Raw genomic sequence first — 22,079 nt, 5'->3', positions numbered from 1 at the left:
GAAGAGCTGCATGCCCCAATAGGATTATAGACAATGCATTGTCACTAATCTTCTGGGGGGCCATGCTCAGCAACAGAGAACTTCAGAGCAGGGAGGGAAGCCTCAATAGGATCCTGAGGCTTCACTCTCTTTAGGCAAGTATCTAATTTTGTACCTGAGCTTCGGCTTGGGTACTCTTTAACCACTTAATGACATGCTGACTTCTAAAAACGTCCTACTAGAGCCTCTTAATGGCTCCAGGACGTTTTTATAAGTCAGACAGTGCTGCTGCCGCTGTGTGCGCACACGCGTGCTCCCGCACATGCATTTCACATGAAAATAGTGGGGAAAAAACCTACCAAAGAAAAAATACACCTTTATTTCCAAATAATATATTGTCACCATACTTTGTACTAGGGACATAATTAAAATCTTGTGATAACCAGGACAAATAGGCAGATAAAATGTGTGGGTTTTATGTACAGTAGCAGTGTTTCTATTAAAAAAAATAGGGAATGAAATTGGAGAATTAGTGTATTTTTTTAATTTTTTCCTTGTATTTCCCTTTAAAATGCATAAAAAATAAAGTAATTGCTGAAAACAAATATCAACCCCAAAAAGCCCAATTGGTGATGAAAAAAACAAGATATAGATCATTTCATTGTGATTAGTATGGCAAATGAAAGGGATGAGCACGGAAAGGTTAAAATCACTCTTGTCCGTTAGGGTAAAAACCGCCTTGGGGTGAAGTGGTTAATGTTGTCCCATGAAAAGATATAATAAAATATTTACAAAATGTGAGAGATGTACTCATTTTTGTGAGATACTGTGTTCACGTGTGTATATGACACACACCAGCTACTTTCCTCTACTATCAGGCTCAAATACGCCACACACACTGACTACACACACATACATGTGTTCAGTGTATTTGAGCACATGTAATTCTGCCGCCGCTAATAGCCGGTGCACAAATTACATGTACCCACCAACCTCAGTCAGTCAGTCAGTCAGGAATTAACCTTCGATATAAAACAATCGTTTCGGGGCCTATCCGGTCCCCTTTGTCAAGGCATAGGTATGTTTTGTCTGCCTATGCCTTGACAAAGGGGACAGGATAGGCCCCGAAACGATCATCTGCTGAAACGGTCAGATGTCTTACATTTGTCTGCAGGAACAATAAAAATGACATTGTTCCACAAGTCTGTGTGCTGATCCCTCCTTCGATTCTGTGGATTACAAATGCTATGGGGGTCCTAGCACCAGCAACTGCTCTACTGTAGGTGGGCGATCCCTTCGATTGAATGAGAGCAGTAGCAGGCATGTCTGTGCATGGCTGAGTATATGCTCTGTAGCCTGGGACATTATTCTGCTGCACACTGTCTTCTGGCTCTGGTCCCCTCTGTGTTTGTGTACCTGGCTGTATATGATGAAACTGTAACTGTTGTGTGTCTCGTGGGACTGTTGTGCGCTGTGGAAACTCCCCATGCTGTCACTGTGTGGGCGTCCCGTTTCCATTCTCCTGTACATCACTGTTCTCTCTCTGTCCTCCAGGCACGGCAGATGGTTGAAACAAGGCCAGGTGACAGACACAGAGCAGGAGATGATGAAGTGTGATAATCACAGGTTATCTACATTGAAAACAGAGATTGGCACAGATGGAGGTGGTGCAGAGAGTAGAATAAGCTTTAGCAGTTGGTCTGTGAAGCCCCCCAACAAATTACATGACCAACGGGGAGAGTTCAAAGGGGAGGTACTTCCTCCTAACACTGTAGAATTTCCTTCTGACACTTTTAGCAGTAGAAGTACCAGATACTGTAGCTCTAGAAGAAAAATTAATTTTGTGCTGCAGTTATTGAGTGCCGGCCATTGCTGAAGCTCGAATTAGAAAAAAAACGAGGTGATTTTGCCGCCGGCAATAGGTGAAGGTAAACTTTTAATTTCTTAACATGTACCCCCCAACCGCAGTCATTCAGTCATTGTTTAACCTGACTGACCTAACACAGGAGCACACTTTAAGGCACGTACACATGTCCAACTTTTCCGACCGACTTGTCGTTTGAACGGCAAGTTGGACTTGTGTACACTTATAACAGCTGTTTTGCCCGATCCGCTTGGCAGATCAGATAGACCAACTGTCGTTCAAATGACTGTCAGGACCGTATGTGTGTACAAACGTTCAGCAGTCGTTTGGCCAACTAATACATTGGTGCATGCGTGTAGAGGTGCAGGATACCAGGATTTTCATCAAAGTAATGACGCATGTCTTTTATGACTGAACGTCCAGTCAGACCACATGTAAACTAGATTGTCGGCCGCTTTGTTGGACGTGTGTACGTATTGGGACTGGATGAACACTACCTGTTCCTCACCTCAGAAAGGTCCGAAGGGACCGGTGTGCCAACATTTTAGCATACCCGACAGAATAGCATACAAATGCTACTGAGCATGTGCAAAGTCATGCAGGGCAGACATTAACCCCATAATACCCATCATCAGCATTAACCTTTTCAACCCCAGTTAGCTGCCTGTGTGCTGATGTGCAATCTCCACTATCCAAGTGGACATAGAATTAGAATAAAAAGTTGTCCGAGCGAAGCGAGGACCGAGCCCGCAGCCCAGCGAGCGAAGCGAGCGGGCAAGGGGACACTGATTCTACTAACAAGGGGTATATCACTTTAAATGTATGCTATTCTGTCAATGTATGCTAGTTAGTTGGAACACCGGATCATGTAGTGTTCATCTTTTGCCAATCTGCTACTGATAATAGTGTAGGAGCGGCCATCTTTAATTTCGTTTGGTATTGGAGTGACTGTATCTATGTTATTATTATTATTATTATTATTTAGTATTTATATAGCGCCGACATATTACGCAGCGCTGTACAGTGTATATATATATATATATATATATATATATATATATATATATATATATATATATATATATATATATCTTGTCACTAATTGTCCCTCAAAGGAGCTCACAATCTAATCCCTACCATTGCCATATGTCTATATTATGTAGTGTAAGTACTGTAGTCTAGGGCCAATTTTAGGGGGAGCCAATTAACTTATCTGTATGTTTTTGGAATGTGGGAGGAAACCGGAGTGCCCGGAGGAAACCCACGCAGACACGGAGAGAACATACAAACTCTTTGCAGATAGTGCCCTGGCCGGGATTCGAACCAGGGACCCAGCGCTGCAAGGCGAGAGAGCTAACCACTACGCCACCGTGCTGCCCATGTTCCCTGTGTGTGGCGTTCCTGGGATTATCTCGGGCCTCTCCTGACCTGATCCTGAGGAGGAAGAGCTGCTGACTTGCTAGAGAGGCAGTGCTGGAAACATGAAGCTCCAAGCTGGAGTCAGGAATGTGCAGATAAGGCTGCTCTGCATTCGCTCGCAGTTCAGCTTGTGTGCCATTAGAAAGAATGCAGAGCATCAGTCTTGGGTTTTATTGGGCAGTGAGCTGATGGCTGCGAGGTTTAGCCCATACATTGAGCTGTGCCGGTGTTCCATCATCTCAGCATACCCATCAAAATAGCATATGAATGTACTAAGCATGTGCAAAGCCATGCAGCACTTAAATTAACCCCATACTGCCCACCAGCAGCACTATCTTTGCAACCCGTGTTTCCAGCCTGAAGCCCTGCGAGGGTCCTAGTGGGCAATTTCCATTATCCAAGTGGACATCTATATATTACTGAAAGACAGTGATCGCTGGAACCCCGAATTACATGTGCGTGGGCTGCAGACTGTAGCATTGCTGCTCTAGCGGCACCCAACTCGGGTGCAGGGCGGCAAAACCACCTGCTTCACCTCCCTCCCCTATACACATTTCCCTGGTGTCTAATGCCGCATCACTGCCCCATACAGTTCCCAGGTGTCTAGTGCCCCCCATACAGTTCCCAGGTGTCTAGTGCCCCCCATACAGTTCCCAGGTGTCTAGTGCCCCCATACAGTTCCCAGGTGTCTAGTGCCCCCATACAGTTCCCAGGTGTCTAGTGCCCCCCATACAGTTCCCAGGTGTCTAGTGCCCCCCATACAGTTCCCAGGTGTCTAGTGCCCCCATACAGTTCCCAGGTGTCTAGTGCCCCCCATACAGTTCCCAGGTGTCTAGTGCCCCCATATAGTTCCCAGGTGTCTAGTGCCCCCCCATACAGTTTCCAGGTGTCTAGTGCCCCCCCCCCCATACAGTATGTAATGCAAAGTGCGAAAACCACTTGTGGTCCAAATTTGATGGCTCTGCAGCCAGATTTCGCCCATAGGCTGCAGTTTGACATGTATGCTCTATACTGTGTACTTGGATCCAATCTGGATCATGTGACTGACCCAGACGGGCCAAAGGGAATTTCTTCGGAACAGCTGCATCACATATGAAAATTGTTAATATGAATTGAGGACTATACCATTATACAATCCATGAAAAACCTGGGGGTGAACTAAGGCTTTAACAAACATTCTAAAGAATGACAACAGTGCTTAAAACTTGTACATACTTGTCATTCCCTGCCAGACATTACAGTCCAGAGTACATTAACAAGAACATTCATGTTGTGTTAGCCCAGCTTGGTGATGTAGACACATTAGACTACATCTACCAGCATGCATTGCGGTAGCCAGGGCATGTACCATATTTTACTTAAAGGACAACTGTAACGAGAGGGAAATGGAGGCTGCCATATTTATTTTTAAACCATACCAGTTGCCTGGCTATCCTGTTAATCCTCTGCCTCTAATACTTTTAGCCATTGTCCCCAAAAGCGCATGCAGCATATCGGGTGTTTCTGGCATTTTCAGATTTCATAAGATTGGCTGCATGCTTGTTTCTGGTCTGATTCAGACACTACTGCAGCTAGATAGATCAGCAGGGCTACCAGGCAACTGGTATTGTTTAAAAGGAAATAAATATGACATTCTCCACACCATTCTCATTACAGTTGTCCTTTAATACATAGTTCCCCAACCCTGTCCTCAAGGCCCACCAATAGTACATGTTTTGCAGAAAACCCCAAACATGCACAGGTGGGGTAATTAGTGTCTCAGCAGAGCTGATTAACTCCCTCTGCGGATTTCCACAAAACAAGCACTGTTGGTGGGCCTTGAGGACAGGGTTGCGGAACACTGCTTTAATAGACTGCTCAGATACCTTTAAAGTACACTTGAACCGAGAGAGATATAGTTGCTGCAATATGTATTACCAGTTGCCTGGCAGCTCTGCTGATCATTTGGGCTGCAGTAGTGTCTAAATCGCATGCCTGAGACAAGCATGTGGGTACCAGTCAGACTTCAGTCTGAAACCTCTGATCTGCATGCTTGCTCAGGATCTATGACTAAGATGATTAAATATAGAGCCTCAGCAGGACAGCTAGGCAGTCTCCATACCCCTCTCAGTTCAGGTGTGCTTTAAGAGCAATAGTTCTCTACCCTAAGACAATGCCAATTCTTCTTATACCAGCCATACCAATACATCAATGTTTGTTGGGCAACTTGTATGTGTGTCAAGCTCACTTTGGTTGTTATTTCTTGGCAATGTTGCAAGGCGAAGAACACGGGGAGGGGGGGGGGGATAGGGGGATGCACTAGCAGTAGGCAATGCAAGTCTTCACTGCCTTTTATTTCACTTTAAGGGCTTGTACACACTATCCAATATTAGGTAGTTCTTAGCTGAGGCATAGGTTGTGGCTACGTAAAATCTGCTGTGTGCACAGTGGTCCCCCAACCCTACTCAATGTGTTGACCGTGGACTACATAGCAACAAAACACATTGTTAGCCTTCAGGCTACCGACGTGTCCGTACAGCCCTGGCCCCGCGTTTTTGCCCAGGGAATCAATCCAATACCCACTGGGCGACAGTCCTATGTGTTTGAGGCTTCACTTCTGTTTTGTCTGAACCCATCTTGATAAGTCAGCCCTCTGTGTCCTTCTGTTACTGGTATTGTTTTTTTTTTTCTGGAGGCATGTTGTGTTTTAATCCTTGTGACCATTACTGATCTATCCTCTTGCATCAGAAAGCATTTCCTGCAGTCTCACACCTTTGTTATTTTTTCCCCTCTCAGGTCATGAATGTGACGGCCACCTTGAACCTTCACCCAAAGCTCTGACCCATTCAGTGGCCTGTTGGGCCCAGTATGGCCCAGATCTCCAGCAGCAATGGGTTCAGACAGTCTCCGGGAAGAAAGGATGTGGGGAAGGAGGAGGCCTTGCAGATGGAAGCAGAAGCATTAGACAAGCTGCGTAAAGAGAGGAGACCCTTTCCTGCCCAGGGCAATGCCTTCTCCAGATTGCAGACAAAGCCTCCCGTGCTAGGCAGACAAGACCATGACCTTATGGCGTTCCCTGAGGTGGATGCCAGAAAGAGATCGGATAAATCCCTGAAAAACATAGACATAGAGAAGCTTCCTTTCGCTGAACTGGAAAAGTTGCTTCTGGATGACAGTTTTGAGGTTGTCCCCAAGCCAGCGGTGGCACTTCAGACGCAGGTGATAAGTCCAATGGTCTCAGCACAATGTTTTGCACCATCATTTCCGAACACTCAATGGACATCCCGGTTACGAGCTCCGGTGCCTTCTCCTTTACCTCCAACGTTCTCCGCCACATTTCCCAAATGTGCAGATCCTTTTCAAAACGGGTTCAGTCCAAGTATGTCTTTAGCACCACGTAGAGAGCCACTGTACCTGAGTCTTCCTGCTCGCCCCGCTTATGTCCCCTATGGTGTGCCAGCCAATTCCTCCTTCCATCTACGGGGAACTCTACCCGCTTATTCCGCTCCTGTCACCCCAGATATGGCCAAATTATTTGACAAAATTGCCAAAACCTCAGAATTCCAGAGGAATGGCAAGGCCAGCCATGACACTCCCGTGGTGCAAGCTGCAAGCAGCAATTCACCACCAGAGAAAGAGGACAAATCTGATGACTTTAGTAAGTTTGATTGGCTGGATCTGGACCCTCTTAGCAAGCCCCGGGTGGACAATGTAGAGCTGGGGTCATGCTCACAGGAGACTAAGGCTGCTTCTGGGGAAGTGGCTGCTGAAGACCCTTGGGATGCTGTATTGCTGGAAGAAAAGCCTTCAAAATCCACTCAGTCTGAGCGAAAAGCGAACCTCAAATCGCCCTCTGGTGCTACAGTGACCCGGAGCCATTCCTTAAACTTGAGGCCGGCACATGCTGTGCTGTCTAGAGGCCAGTCTGTGGAAGTAAGTGTTTTACACGTACTCAGTGTTATGCAAATAGGGCCAGCTCACCCCATAAAAAGCATTCTATATGAGGTTGATTTTCTGTGGAGGCACTGATTCTTTTAGTTTAGGGAAACCAATTCTTCAGTCTCCCACCACAGTTACCGTTAGGAATTTGTGTACTCCTGCTTATCCTGTTCTCTTTCCTGAAAATAGTTGTGGCTTGTTCAGAGATGGGGATTGTGGGAGGCACAGATTGCACTACCAAGGTTTTCAAGAAGCAGAAGAATCTGGCAGGAAGAGTTGGCGCCTCTAGTATTTGGTGCGGCAGGTGTGCAGTGCTGGGAATAAGGTGAAACTTTGGTGGTGAGATCTCTCCTTTCCTACCAAAGTAGGGGCGAGAAAAAAATATATCAGGGGCATGGTGAATCCCTATTATTGGGAGCTGCAGGAGTCCAGTGATTTCACCACCACCAGTAGGGGGGGGGGGGGGGGGGGGGGTTCCTAGTCATGGCGTCAGCAGGTGTTAAATCTGTGCAATCCTGAGTTCCCTAAATCTGCACACCTGCTACACCCAATGCTAAGGGTTCCCACTTTCCTTGCTTGATTTTTTTCAGGGACTCTGGTTAGCAGATATCTGGTTTCCTCAGTATCCAGGGTAAGTTTTTTTTATAGTCATGTCTGGGGGAGCTCATGGAGAAGCCTGTAATCGGTTTGGTCAGTTGATAGATATGCAAGTCTCTGATTTGCTAGTTATAATCATGTGCTAAAGCAGGATGTGTTCACAGCAAATCAGAGCTTTGCAAATCTATCTCCTGACCAAACTGATCACATGGTTCTCCTAGACATGACCATATCTATCCAGAGTTCCAGAGACATAAATGTTGAGCAGGAGGAGTGGGAAGTATTGGGTGCAGGTGGCATGCCGATTAGTGAAACTATGGAGTACAAAGATCTCACTACAGGAGACCCTAAGAGACAGAAGAAACCAACAAAGGGAGGGAAGTCCCTGGTACTTGTAGTGGCAGGTGTGCAGTGCATGGATGTGGTAAAATTGGTCAGTGATTAGCCAATCATAATTGAAAGTGTGTTTCAGACTTTAGAAGGATGCTTTGTGGTCTCAGAGTGATCACTATGATGAGTCGGTTGTTTGGGGGGCGTATACACATCTAATTGTGAAAGGCCAATCACTAGCCTATCTTGGCACCTCCACGAAGTATGCGGTCCAACAGATTGCATACAATTAACAGATTGTGTAGGTAAGCTCTCTTGCAACATTGAGGTGGTAAAATCGCCAATTATCGTCCAATCAGAATTGGATGTGTGTATGCACCCTTAGTTGTGGGCAAAGTAACCCTTTAAAGGGATCCTAAGGTGAGAGGGATATGGAATCTGCCATATCTATTTCCTTGTAAACTATGCCAGTTGCCTGTCAGCCCTGTTGATCTTCTGGCATAAGTAGCGTCTGAATCAAAACCCTGGAACAAGCATATGGCTAATCCAGTAAAACCTGAGTCGGGGTTGTTGATCTGCTTGCAGGCTTGTTCTGGGTCTATGACTAAAAGTATTTGAGACACAGAATCTGGAGGACAGGCAGGCAACTGGTATTGTTTAACCACTTGCCGACCGCGCACTCATACCGCGCGTCGGCAAAGTGGCAGCTGCAGGACCAGCGACGCAGTATTGCGTCGCCAGCTGCAGGCTGATTAATCAGGAAGCAGCCGCTCGGGCGAGCGGCTGCTTCCTGTCAATTCACGGCGGGGGGCTCCGTGAATAGCCTGCGGGCCGCCGATGGCGGCTCGCAGGCTAAATGTAAACACAAGCGGAAATAATCCGCTTTGTTTACATTTGTACGGCGCTGCTGCGCAGCAGCGCCTTAAGGCAGATCGGCGATCCCCGGCCAATCAGCGGCCGGGGATCGCCGCCATGTGACAGGGGACGTCCCGTCACTGGCTGCACAGGACGGATAGCGTCCTGTGCAGCCCTGATCTCGGGGGGGGGGGGGGGGGGGAGCAGGTAGGAGAGGGAGGGGGGAATTTCGCCGCGGAGGGGGGCTTTGAGCTGCCCCCCCCCGCCAGCCACATGCAGGCATGAGAGATCGGACCCCCCCCAGCACATCATCCCCCTAGTGGGGAAAAAAGGGGGGTGATCTGATCTCTCTGCCTGCTACATGATCTGTGCTGGGGGCTGCAGAGCCCACCCAGCACAGATCACTCAGCACAGCGCTGGTCCTTAAGGGGGGGTAAAGGGTGGGTCCTCAAGTGGTTAAAAGGGAATAAATATGGCAGCCTCCATATACCTCTCACTTTGGGTTCCCTTTAACTCTCCAACATTTAGCATGTTATGAAGCACGACTTTGTGACCGTCTCCCGTCTGTCCATTTATGTCATTGTTTTGCTCGTAGCAGCCTTGTTTCAGTTGACATACTTTGTGGTTTGGCTCATTTCTGCGGTTATTTCAGTAACACAACGCTGCACAGAGCAGTGGCCTTGTAAATGTCCCGATTTGATGGAAGACATTGTGTCTTTCTGGCGTTTATTTTGGGAAATCTGCTGATAGGAAATGCAAGAAGCTACAAGTCAAACAAACAAGATTTGTGCTCATTACCATGGATGGGTCTGAGAATAAATTGTTGTGTGGGTCATGTGACCAGACTAGGGTTTGTAGCTCTATCCGGCCACAGGCATTATACGTCCCTACAGTGGCTGCATGTGAGTATGTTACCCTGCTGATGGGGTCAGGAATGGGTCATAAGTGGGATCACTTTGACAGTTATTTACTTATTTTGCAGCATTTGACAATGCATCCCTGTTTTTAAATATGTAGCTAGTAATACTGTCTATGTTAATATACTGTATATAATATATAGCAAATTGTGCGGAGGTTGCGTTTAGATGTGGAAATCGTAGAGCGGAAATACAAATAAATCCAAGTTGATGTAGAATTGTGCAAATATTGCTGCAAAGCCAATGACAGGCCAAGAATTTCTAGGAACTAGAGGGGTTTTTTTGCCAGGAAGAACGGGCAGATTTAGGCTCTCTGCTCCGCTCTCCGCCGCCGGCCCTGGGTCCCCACACGGTGTCTTGCCAGGCGTCCTCTAATGTGCCTGCGCAAGCGCCACTGTCAATCTAGGCCATGTTGTCCACGGCTTATTGCGCAGGCGCAGAGCCTCGAGGTCATCCTCTGCACCATGCGGGGATCCCGGGCCGGTGGCAGAGAGCGGAGCTGTCAGCGTGGGACAGAAAGCTGCAAGGGGCTGGAGAAAGCCCCAGGTAAGTAAATCGGCTTTTTTATAATTTGGCTGATGATTCCGTTAAGAGGCCAGAGACTTCTGGTACTGAAGTGGATAATTACCAATACAATAAAAACCATGTATAATCTAGAAGACATGTATATAAAATGTAGAATAACCTTATATATCACCCAACTACCCAGCTGGATGTGAAAAAATGATAGGCCAAGAATCATGTTTATGCCCAAGATCTTCATGTTTCTCAGTGTTTTACTTCCGCTAACATCTGGAAATATGCCTGAAGAAGGTGACTAGATCCCCGAAAGATTGCATAATTTAACTTTCTAGTTAGCCATTTACAGCGGCGTAGCTAAGAAGCTGTGGGCCCCGATGCAAGTTTTACAATGGGGCCCCCAAGCACTCTATACATAACAATTGATACGGTGTACCATAACCTGCCAATGACAACCACAGTGTCAGAGGTGCAAGAAAGGGATGGGGAACAGTTTAATGATTACCACTATTCAAAGTACCGTATATTCCGGCGTATAAGACGACCCCCAACTTTTCCAGTTAAAATATAGGGTTTGGAATATACTCGCCGTATAAGACTACCCCTCTTCCAATGCACACCTAATAAAAATTTAAAAAACATAATATACTGGTGCTATGTATGAACAGATACTGGCGCTGTGCTGTATGTGGTACCCAGTATATAACATTATACAGGTGAATGACTGGTTAGTCCTAAGAGGACTGGTCAGGTCTCTTCGCTCTACCTGTTTATCAGAGCAGTATGGAAGAATAGATTGCGCTGTGCCCATAAAATACGCCTCTTTCACCCTTCTGGCCCGCCCTTGTATCCTATTTACCTCCTTCTCTGTCTCTCAGATCTCGCACATGTGCACCTGCGCCGCTTCACTACAGTCCTCAGCAGCGAGATCTGAGAGTCGGTAACAGGATAGTGCATATCACCCCGCATCAATGACACCCGGCGTATAAGAAGACCCCTGACTTTTCAGAAGATTTTTTTAAGGGTTAAAAGTAGTCTTATATGCCAGAATATATTGTATATATAGAAGTGATTATTATGAGCACAGGACCAATAGAGAGCTAATACTGTAGTTGAGGGAGGGCCCTTCGGGGTCCCTCTGGTCCAAGGGCCCTGATGCGGTCGCTACCTACGTAGTTTGTTTGGCTGACACAGTACAGAAACTTTTTTTACTACTAAAAAATGATATGGTCATAGAATGACTATTCCCTGGATGATAACGCTAAGTTGCCAAGCATGCGACTTTCCTATGCAGCCCAAGGAGCTCAGAGCAGACCTGCTGCAGAACAACATAGAAGAAACATGAGCAGTGAAGAAACATTTCTCAGCAAATCTTTCTTGGAACAGCAGGTGTTAATCAAACGTGCCTGAGGTAGATAAGCGAAACTGTGATAGCTGTCCTACAGGCAGGTTAGCTTTGCACTTGCAGCAGTTCAGGCATCTCATTCCATCAACAAGGGCTGCTGGCATGTTCTGAGTGGAGTCTGCAGGATCAGCAGCCATATGGTTAGTATACAGGTGCATATATTCAAGGGAGTGTTGTAGTTGTATGACTGTGGAATGTATTAATGGAATCTCCCCCTCTGCTTCCATCATAGAGTGATAATGGCGGCAGCAGCACACGGCCCCCGGCGGGAAGGTCAGTGCTGCGGGATTTGGAGGTGCAGGATGAAGAGGTCACAGCATTCTGCAGCGAGGTGGAGAGGTGAGAGCACGTCCAGCCCCCTGTATGGCAGTTAGTCCCATATAAATATGAAGTAATCATTACTCACAGCTAGATTAACTATAGTGATTTGGCAAAGAGTGCTGGCAATGGCTGCTGTTGCCAATATTGATGCCACTTCCTCTGTTCTCAGCAGGATCCTCCTACCAAGTCTTATGACTGATGACATCACTTTTGATGTCACCAGGGTGGATTTACACTTCAGGAGCTTGTAGCCACAGTGATTCTAGCGCCCTAAACTCCACCTCGCAACACAGGCCACATCCCCAATTCCAGCCCTTATTTTCTTATATCACATCAGAATCAGAAATCAATTATTTCGCCCAAGCACGGGTGGGCCGTGCCCAGAATTGGATTTGGCACATTGATAGGCACAGACTGTCAAGACAACAGACAAGAGTAGTACAGGACAAGAGTAATACAACAGAGCATGATTAATACAGCAGGACATGAGAATACACATTCGTGGTAGGGGTCCAGCAGGGACAGCAGCATGACAGCAGATAACTTCGGCATAACCTAAAACGAGGCAGATAACAAGCAGCCGCAGCCGAGGTCGGATATTAGTCTACGGACGGCTACGGGGGGCGGGGGTGGCAGTAGAACGGGCGGAGTTCAAGAGTCTAATGGCAGTGGGGAAAAAGGTGTTCATGCGCCTATTGGTTTTTGCAGGGATGGTCTGGAACCTCCGACCTAGTTTGAGTCGCCTGAAAAAAACGTGACTAGAGCTAAATGTACATTAATCTAGCAGCTGTGTAATTCAAAGGGTGGGTCTGCCCAGCAAAATCTTGGAAGAGGCCCCCTTTACTTTTAATAATAAAAAAAAAAAATTACAATATTGATATATGTGGCCTTGTTACCTTACAAAACTGGCTACACACAATCGGGGACGGGCTACACACGATCAGGGGCTGCACACTACTAAGTCACCACCTTACATTGCTTCAAGCCCGTCCCCCACCAAGATGAGAAGAGCTGGTGACAAATGGCAGTGTGTGTGGCCGGAGTGCACAGATGATCTGCGCTGCAGTGCAAGGACGGTGGGAGGAGGATGCAATACCCACACTGCCCACCACATTGCTCTCCCTTTCACAGGAGGCACTAAGCCTCGGATCTCCACCCCTAACTACGTGCCTGTTCCTGCTGGAGCAGGGACAGTTGGGAAAAGAGCCGCCTGTGCCACATAAGGCGCCTGTAGGCATGCACCTACAGTGCCTTATGGTAAATGCGCCCATGTCACATACAGAGAACTCTGAACTATTGTGAGCCTGAAGTGAGTTCTCCAAATGGGACCACATAATACAATAGAAACACATAGGGGAATAATTACAGCAGTGTATACTATAATCGGTTCCTCTGGCTCAGAGGCTGTCATTGTGGCCCTGGAGTTCCCCCTATTTTCCATGCTTACTAGAGAAACCTTGAGGAAATGTTTTCTGTGAGCTGTTCTGCATTAGCCACTTCCTGTGCTGTGGTGACATTACACCATTCCCGGTGACTCAGCCGCCTTCAGACTCTGTGGCCTCATGTTCTGTGAGCTTCCTAGACTCCTGGCCGTGTGTACATGTGATGTAACACGTTATTTCCATGAGCGCCCTGTCATAATAACAATCTATACGGGGCTGAGTTCCAGAAAGACCAGATCCCGGCAGGTGTAAATCCTTTTATGGCCTCATTATAATTCTAAAAGCAAGATTAAAGTAAACTACACTGGCTTCCTGTCTTGTGACTTCGCAGGTGTGATTTATTAAAGGAAATATGCAGTGCAGCGACACATCTTACTGCAAACATCCAAACCTGTGCTGAGCAGTGATTTGGCCTACGCTGCAAACTGCAAACATCCAGTCCTGTGCTGAGCAGTGATTTGGCCTACGCTGCAAACTGCAAACATCCAGTCCTGTGCTGAGCAGTGATTTGGGCTTCACAGCAAACATCCAATCTTGTGCTGAGTCGTGATTTGGGGTTCACAGCAAACATCCAATCCTGTGCTGAGCAGTGATTTGGCCTACGCTGCAAACACCCAATCCTGTTCTGAGCAGTGATTTGCCTGTACTGCAAACACCCAATCCTGTTCTGAGCAGTGTTTTGCCTGTACTGCAAACACCCAATCCTGTGCTGAGCAGTGATTTGCCTGTACTGCAAACACCCAATCCTGTGCTGAGCAGTGATTTGCCTGTACTGCAAACACCCAATCCTGTGCTGAGCAGTGATTTGCCTGTACTGCAAACACCCAATCCTGTGCTGAGCAGTGATTTGCCTGTACTGCAAACAACCAATCCTGTGCTGAGCAGTGATTTGCCTGTACTGCAAACACCCAATCCTGTGCTGAGCAGTGATTTGCCTGTACTGCAAACACCCAAACCTGTGCTGAGCAGTGATTTGCCTGTACTGCAAACACCCAATCCTGTGCTGAGCAGTGATTTGCCTGTACTGCAAACACCCAATCCTGTGCTGAGCAGTGATTTGCCTGTACTGCAAACACCCAATCCTGTGCTGAGCAGTGATTTGCCTGTACTGCAAACACCCAATCCTGTGCTGAGCAGTGATTTGCCTGTACTGCAAACACCCAATCCTGTGCTGAGCAGTGATTTGCCTGTACTGCAAACACCCAATCCTGTGCTGAGCAGTGATTTGCCTGTAATGCAAACACCCAATCCTGTGCTGAGCAGTGATTTGGCCTACACAATTTGGACGTGAGACTTACGTCCAGAAACCAAAAGTGGTTAAGACACTTTAAAAACACATTGAAAACAACCAAAAAACATAGTTTACGCTATATCTAACTCCAAAGCGGTCCAATATTAAAGCGCACCTGAACTCAGAACTGCTTCTTAGCTCTAAAAGATACTCAACAGTATAATAACCTTTAAAGAAAAACATTTCTTTGTTACATCTCCTACAAATCCTGCAGTCAATCTGCAGTGTGTCTACTTCCTGCTTTCATGGAAGCAGATATATTGTTAACATCCTGTGTTTTCAAATAAGCTTATCTGCCGTGACAAGCAGCTGACACAGCTCAGGGATCAAATTACAACTTGTGATTAGACACAGAGGAGGAGGAATTAGACAGGCTAAACTCTCTAAATACATACAGGGTGCATTTCTCTCTGTTTTCTTTAGTCCTGTGCAGAGTTCAGGTCCACTTTTATACTATGTATAACACACGGTGCATCTTACACACAAATTCAACTGATAAACTATCTCACAGAACCTGTTTGTAAGTAGCAGACCTCCTGTATAATGTGTTATTATATATGACTGTAGTTAGCTTTAGTATAATTGTGGCATTGGGGCAGAGTTGTACATTCACCATACATTACTCTCTATACAGGCTGAGGAGGAAATTTCCCAGCGATGACCTGCAGACCAATCCCGGCTTTGTGCTGAGTCCAGTTATGCTCCAGCGCAGTCTGACCGCAGAGTGCTTCAGCGTGAAGGTTTCCATAGAGATCGAGGGCTTCCAGCAGCCAGTCACCTTCACCTGTGACAGTGAGTATGATGGAGGAGGGCGGAGCCCCGATTACCAAATCGCATAACTGATTTTACCATTGTGTGTTAGTGCTATGTATCACAACATGCGCTGCACGCTGGCAGCTATAATGAAGGATGTAATTATGCACGGACACACTGTGGTGGTTGTGGTGTATCAAGCTTTGGTGTGTGCGCATGCAGGCTTTGGGTGGCGGTGACATTTGCATTGTAGGCGATGGTTGTGGTGTGCGCACATGTAGACTTTGGGTGGCAGTGACATTAGCATTGTGGGTGACAGGTGGGGTGTGTGCGTGTGCAGGCTTCGGGTGGCAGTGACATTTGCATTGTAGGCGGTGGTTGTGGTGTGCGCGTGTACAGGCTTTGGGCTGGACTGGCATTTGCGTAACGGTTGTGGTGTGCAGGCTTTGGGTGGCAATGACATTTGCATTGTAGGTTACGGTTGTGATGTGCGCATGTTCAGGCTTTGGGTGGCATTTGCATTGTGGGTGACGGGTGGGGTGTGGGCGCACGTTCAGGCTTTGGGTGGCAGTGACATTTGCATTGTAGGCGGTGGTTGTGGTGTGCGCACATGTAGGCTTTGGGTGGCAGTGACGGTCGCATTGTAGGCGATGGTTGGGGTACACACGTGTGCAGGCTTTGTGTGGCAGTGATGCTTGCATTGTAGGTGGTGGTTGGGGTGTGCATATGCTCAGGCTTTGGGTGGCAGTGATGCTTGCGTTGAAGGTGGTGGTTGGGGTGTGCACGTGTGCAGGCTTTGGGTGACAGTGACATTTGCATTGTAGGCTATGGTTGGGGTACACACGTGCGCAGGCTTTGTGTGGCAGTGATGATTGCATTGTAGGTGGTGGTTGGTGTGTGCACATGCTCAGGCTTTGGGTGGCAGTGATGCTTGCATTGTAGGTGGTGGTTGGTGTGTGCACATGCTCAGGCTTTGGGTGGCAGTGATGCTTGCATTGTAGGTGGTGGTTGGTGTGTCCGCATGTGCAGGCTTTGGGTGGCAGTGACATTTGCATTGTAGGCGCCGGTTGGGGTATGTGCAGGTGCAGGCTTTGGGTGACAGTGACATTTGCATTGTAGGTGGTGGTTGGTGTGTCCGCATGTGCAGGCTTTGGGTGGCAGTGACGTTAGCATTGTAGGTGACAGTTGGGGTGTGCGCATGTGCAGGCTTTGGGTGACAGTGACATTTGCATTGTAGGCGGTGGTTGGGGTGTGTGCATGTGCGCAGGCTTTGTGTGGCAGTGATGCTTGCATTGTAGGTGGTGGTTGGGGTGTGCGCATGTGCAGGCTTTGGGTGGCAGTGGCACTAGCATTGTAGGTGGTGGTTGGGGTGTGCGCATGTGCAGGCTTTGGGAAGCACTGGCATTTGCATTGTAGGTTACGGTTGTGATGTGTGCGTGTTCAGGCTTTGGGTGGCATTTGCATTGTGGGTGACGGGTGGGGTGTGGGCGCATGTTCAGGCATTGGGTGGCAGTGACATTTGCATTGTAGGCGGTGGTTGTGGTGTGCGCACATGTAGGCTTTGGGTGGCAGTGACGGTCGCATTGTAGGCGATGGTTGGGGTACACACGTGTGCAGGCTTTGGGTGGCAGTGATGCTTGCATTGTAGGTGGTGGTTGGGGTGTGCATATGCTCAGGCTTTGGGTGGCAGTGATGCTTGCGTTGAAGGTGGTGGTTGGGGTGTGCACGTGTGCAGGCTTTGGGTGACAGTGACATTTGCATTGTAGGCTATGGTTGGGGTACACACGTGCGCAGGCTTTGTGTGGCAGTGATGATTGCATTGTAGGTGGTGGTTGGTGTGTGCACATGCTCAGGCTTTGGGTGGCAGTGATGCTTGCATTGTAGGTGGTGGTTGGTGTGTGCACATGCTCAGGCTTTGGGTGGCAGTGATGCTTGCATTGTAGGTGGTGGTTGGTGTGTCCGCATGTGCAGGCTTTGGGTGGCAGTGACATTTGCATTGTAGGCGCCGGTTGGGGTATGTGCAGGTGCAGGCTTTGGGTGACAGTGACATTTGCATTGTAGGTGGTGGTTGGTGTGTCCGCATGTGCAGGCTTTGGGTGGCAGTGACGTTAGCATTGTAGGTGACAGTTGGGGTGTGCGCATGTGCAGGCTTTGGGTGACAGTGACATTTGCATTGTAGGCGGTGGTTGGGGTGTGTGCATGTGCGCAGGCTTTGTGTGGCAGTGATGCTTGCATTGTAGGTGGTGGTTGGGGTGTGCGCATGTGCAGGCTTTGGGTGGCAGTGGCACTAGCATTGTAGGTGGTGGTTGGGGTGTGCGCATGTGCAGGCTTTGGGAAGCACTGGCATTTGCATTGTAGGTTACGGTTGTGATGTGTGCGTGTTCAGGCTTTGGGTGGCATTTGCATTGTGGGTGACGGGTGGGGTGTGGGCGCATGTTCAGGCATTGGGTGGCAGTGACATTTGCATTGTAGGCGGTGGTTGTGGTGTGCGCACATGTAGGCTTTGGGTGGCAGTGACGGTCGCATTGTAGGCGATGGTTGGGGTACACACGTGTGCAGGCTTTGGGTGGCAGTGATGCTTGCATTGTAGGTGGTGGTTGGGGTGTGCATATGCTCAGGCTTTGGGTGGCAGTGATGCTTGCATTGTAGGTGGTGGTTGGGGTGTGCATATGCTCAGGCTTTGGGTGGCAGTGATGCTTGCATTGTAGGTGGTGGTTGGGGTGTGCACGTGTGCAGGCTTTGGGTGGCAGTGACATTTGCATTGTAGGCGCCGGTTGGGGTATGTGCAGGTGCAGGCTTTGGGTGTAGGATTGCAACGGTATGAAATTCCACGGTATGATAACCGTCAAAAAAATACCACGGTATGGCGCTATTACGGTATACGGTATTAAACAATTATTTGGACCTGGGCCCCACCCCCTTACATTAAATAATGTGCCCCCACCTGCCAGTAATAGGTGGCTGCAGCATAGGTACCCAGGGATAGGTGTAGCCAGTGGTAGGTAGCCACAGCACAGGTAGCCAGGGATAGGTGTAGCCAGTGGTAGGTGGCCACAGCATAGGTAGCCAGTGGTAGGTGGCCGCAGCACAGGTAGCCAGGGATAGGTGTAGCCAGTGGTAGGTCGCCGCAGTGTAGTAGGTAGCCAGGGATAGGTGTAGCTAATGGTAGGTGGCCGCAGCATGGGTAGCCAGGGATAGGTGTAGCCAGTGGTAGCTGGCCACAGCATAGGTAGCCAGGGATTGGTGTAGCCAGTGGTAGGTGGCCGCAGCATAGGTAGCCAGGGATAGGTGTAGCCAGTGGTAGGTGGCGCAGCATAGGTAGCCAGGGATAGGTGTAGCCAGTGGTAGGTGGCTCAGCATAGGTAGCCAGGGATAGGTGTAGCCAGTGGTAGGTGGCGCAGCATAGGTAGCCAGGGATAGGTGTAGCCAGTGGTAGGTGGCGCAGCATAGGTAGCCAGGGATAGGTGTAGCCAGTGGTAGGTGGCGCAGCATAGGTAGCCAGGGATAGGTGTAGCTAGTGGTAGGTGGCCGCAGCATAGGGATACGTGTAGCTAGAATTAGGTGAGGAGGGAGAGGGGAGTCAGGGGACAAATACTTGTCAGCAGCAGCAGTCCTCAGTCCTAAGTGCTTCATTCACTTAGAGTGCAGAGACACTGGGCGGGAACGAGCGTCCTTGATGACGCCAGCACAGGACTACTCAGGAGAAGTGCTCTGCATAGGGCACCGCTGGTGGGAGCCTGGGAGGAAGTCTCTGCGTTCCAGCAGCCGCGTCCTCACTGGACGCGCGTCATATCCGGCGCCTGAGAGCCGACTCGCTGAGTGGTGACGGGCGGCAAATGCGGAAGCGGAAAAAACGGTATTTTGACAACGTGCATGGTATGATAACCATGCACATTGAAACCGCGATATATCGCGATACCGATATATCGCGACAACCCTATTTGGGAGACAGTGACATTTGCATTGTAGGCGGTGGTTGGGGTGTGTGCGTGTGCGCAGGCTTTGTGTGGCAGTGATGCTTGCATTGTAGGTGGCTGGGGTGTGCACATGCTCAGGCTTTGGGTGGCAGTGATGCTTGCATTGTAGGTGGTGGTTGGGGTGTGCGCATGTGCAGGCTTTGGGTGGCAGTGGCACTAGCATTGTAGGAGACGGTTGGGGTGTGCGCATGTGCAGGCTTTGGGAAGCACTGGCATTTGCGTTGTAAGTTACGGTTGTGGCGTGTGCGCGTGCAGGCTTTGCGTGGCAGTGTTGTTTGCATTGTAGGCGGCAGTTGTGGTGTGCACTCATGCGACCTTTGGGTGACAGTGATGTTTGCATTGTAGGCGGCAGTTGTGGTGTCCGCATGTGCAGGCTTTGGGTGGCAGTGATGTTTGCATTGTAGGTGGCAGTTGTGATGTCCGCATGTGCAGGCTTTGGGTGGCAGTGATGTTTGCATTGTAGGCGGCAGTTGTGTGCAGGCTTTGGGTGGCAGTGATGTTTGCATTGTAGGCGGCAGTTGTGGTGTGCAGGCTTTGGGTGGCAGTGATGTTTGCATTGTAGGCGGCAGTTGTGGTGTGCAGGCTTTGGGTGGCAGTGATGTTTGCATTGTAGGCGGCAGTTGTGGTGTGCAGGCTTTGGGTGGCAGTGATGTTTGCGTTATAGGCGGCAGTTGTGGTGTGCAGGCTTTGGGTGGCAGTGATGTTTGCGTTGTAGGCGGCAGTTGTGGTGTGCAGGCTTTGGGTGGCAGTGATGTTTGCATTGTAGGCGGCAGTTGTGGTGTGCAGGCTTTGGGTGGTAGTGATGTTTGCGTTGTAGGCGGCAGTTGTGGTGTGCAGGCTTTGGGTGACAGTGATGTTTGCGTTGTAGGTGGCAGTTGTGGTGTGCAGGCTTTGGGTGGCAGTGATGTTTGCATTGTAGGCGGCAGTTGTGGTGTGCAGGCTTTGGGTGGTAGTGATGTTTGCGTTGTAGGCGGCAGTTGTGGTGTGCACAGTGCAGGCTTTGGGTGGCAGTGATGTTTGCATTGTAGGCGGCAGTTGTGGTGTGCAGGCTTTGGGTGGCAGTGATGTTTGCGTTGTAGGCGGCAGTTGTGGTGTGCAGGCTTTGGGTGGCAGTGATGTTTGCGTTGTAGGCGGCAGTTGGGGTGTGCAGGCTTTGGGTGACAGTGATGTTTGCGTTGTAGGCGGCAGTTGTGGTGTGCAGGCTTTGGGTGGCAGTGATGTTTGCATTGTAGGCGGCAGTTGTGGTGTGCAGGCTTTGGGTGGTAGTGATGTTTGCGTTGTAGGCGGCAGTTGTGGTGTGCAGGCTTTGGGTGGCAGTGATGTTTGCATTGTAGGCGGCAGTTGTGGTGTGCAGGCTTTGGGTGACAGTGATGTTTGCGTTGTAGGCGGCAGTTGTGGTGTGCAGGCTTTGGGTGGCAGTGATGTTTGCATTGTAGGCGGCAGTTGTGGTGTGCAGGCTTTGGGTGGTAGTGATGTTTGCGTTGTAGGCGGCAGTTGTGGTGTGCAGGCTTTGGGTGGCAGTGATGTTTGCGTTGTAGGTTACGGTTGTGGTGTGTGCATGTGCAGGCTTTGGGTGGTAGTGATGTTTGCGTTGTAGGCGGCAGTTGTGGTGTGCAGGCTTTGGGTGACAGTGATGTTTGCATTGTAGGCGGCAGTTGTGGTGTGCAGGCTTTGGGTGGCAGTGATGTTTGCATTGTAGGCGGCAGTTGTGGTGTGCAGGCTTTGGGTGGCAGTGATGTTTGCATTATAGGCAGCAGTTGTGGTGTGCAGGCTTTGGGTGGCAGTGATGTTTGCGTTGTAGGTTACGGTTGTGGTGTGTGCATGTGCAGGCTTTGGGTCGCACTGGCTTTTGCGTTGTAGGGGACTGTTGTGCAGGATTTGCGTGGCAGTGATGGTTGCATTGATGACAGCAGTTTTTGTGTGTACACATGCAGGCTTTGGCAGGAGTTGTTGTTGTTGGGCTTCTGAGCAGAGCAGGATCATCCACCAGGCAATCTAGGCAGGTGCTTGGGGCCTAGTGGGTGTCAAGGGGCCCACATGCCACCTTCTTTGACCAGCTTACCAAAAGGAAAACAAGGTGGCCCCAAATCTACTACCTTGCCTAGGGCCCCATTACATCTTAAAGTGGATTTCCTGACTAAATTAAACATTTTCTCCAGTTAGGGAGGGGAGGCGGGGCCACGCGCCAGAAGTCGGGTGATGCGGAGTCTTTGGGACTGCATTGTGGGACAAGACAGCACAGGTAACTATAACCTTTTTTTTTACAGGGAGGCTGCAAGATTTTTAATTTAGTCCGGAGATCCGCTTTAATCCACCTGTGCTTCTGAACCAGGAAGTGCAGCCGAGGGACTTGAAGGAGCCCCATTACAGTGGCCAGAGCTGAGGAGGCAAAGCAGCATTGCTTTTTACCTTATGGGATGATGTGCGCCTCCACAGGATCACTTTACTTGACTAGATGCTTAATAATCTGCAGCTGTCATTGGCTTGCTTGG

General features: G+C 49.0%; 1 protein-coding gene across 3 annotated transcripts in view; it reads left to right on the top strand.

The window, feature by feature from the left end:
• PIK3C2A (phosphatidylinositol-4-phosphate 3-kinase catalytic subunit type 2 alpha) overlaps nucleotides 1-22,079 on the top strand; it is a 125,276-nt gene that overhangs the window by 36,882 nt on the left and 66,315 nt on the right. For all 3 annotated transcript variants that reach the window (XM_068261075.1, XM_068261076.1, XM_068261077.1), the window contains exons 3-5: nucleotides 6,038-7,174; nucleotides 12,036-12,142; nucleotides 15,492-15,649. In XM_068261075.1, the coding sequence (XP_068117176.1) occupies nucleotides 6,110-7,174; nucleotides 12,036-12,142; nucleotides 15,492-15,649 (1,330 nt within the window). In that variant the 5' untranslated portion in view covers nucleotides 6,038-6,109. The remainder of the gene's footprint in view (nucleotides 1-6,037; nucleotides 7,175-12,035; nucleotides 12,143-15,491; nucleotides 15,650-22,079) is intronic.

Source organism: Hyperolius riggenbachi, chromosome 11, assembly GCF_040937935.1.
Source record: "Hyperolius riggenbachi isolate aHypRig1 chromosome 11, aHypRig1.pri, whole genome shotgun sequence".
Lineage (NCBI taxonomy): Eukaryota > Metazoa > Chordata > Amphibia > Anura > Hyperoliidae > Hyperolius > Hyperolius riggenbachi.
This window is presented reverse-complemented; position numbering and strand designations above follow the sequence as displayed.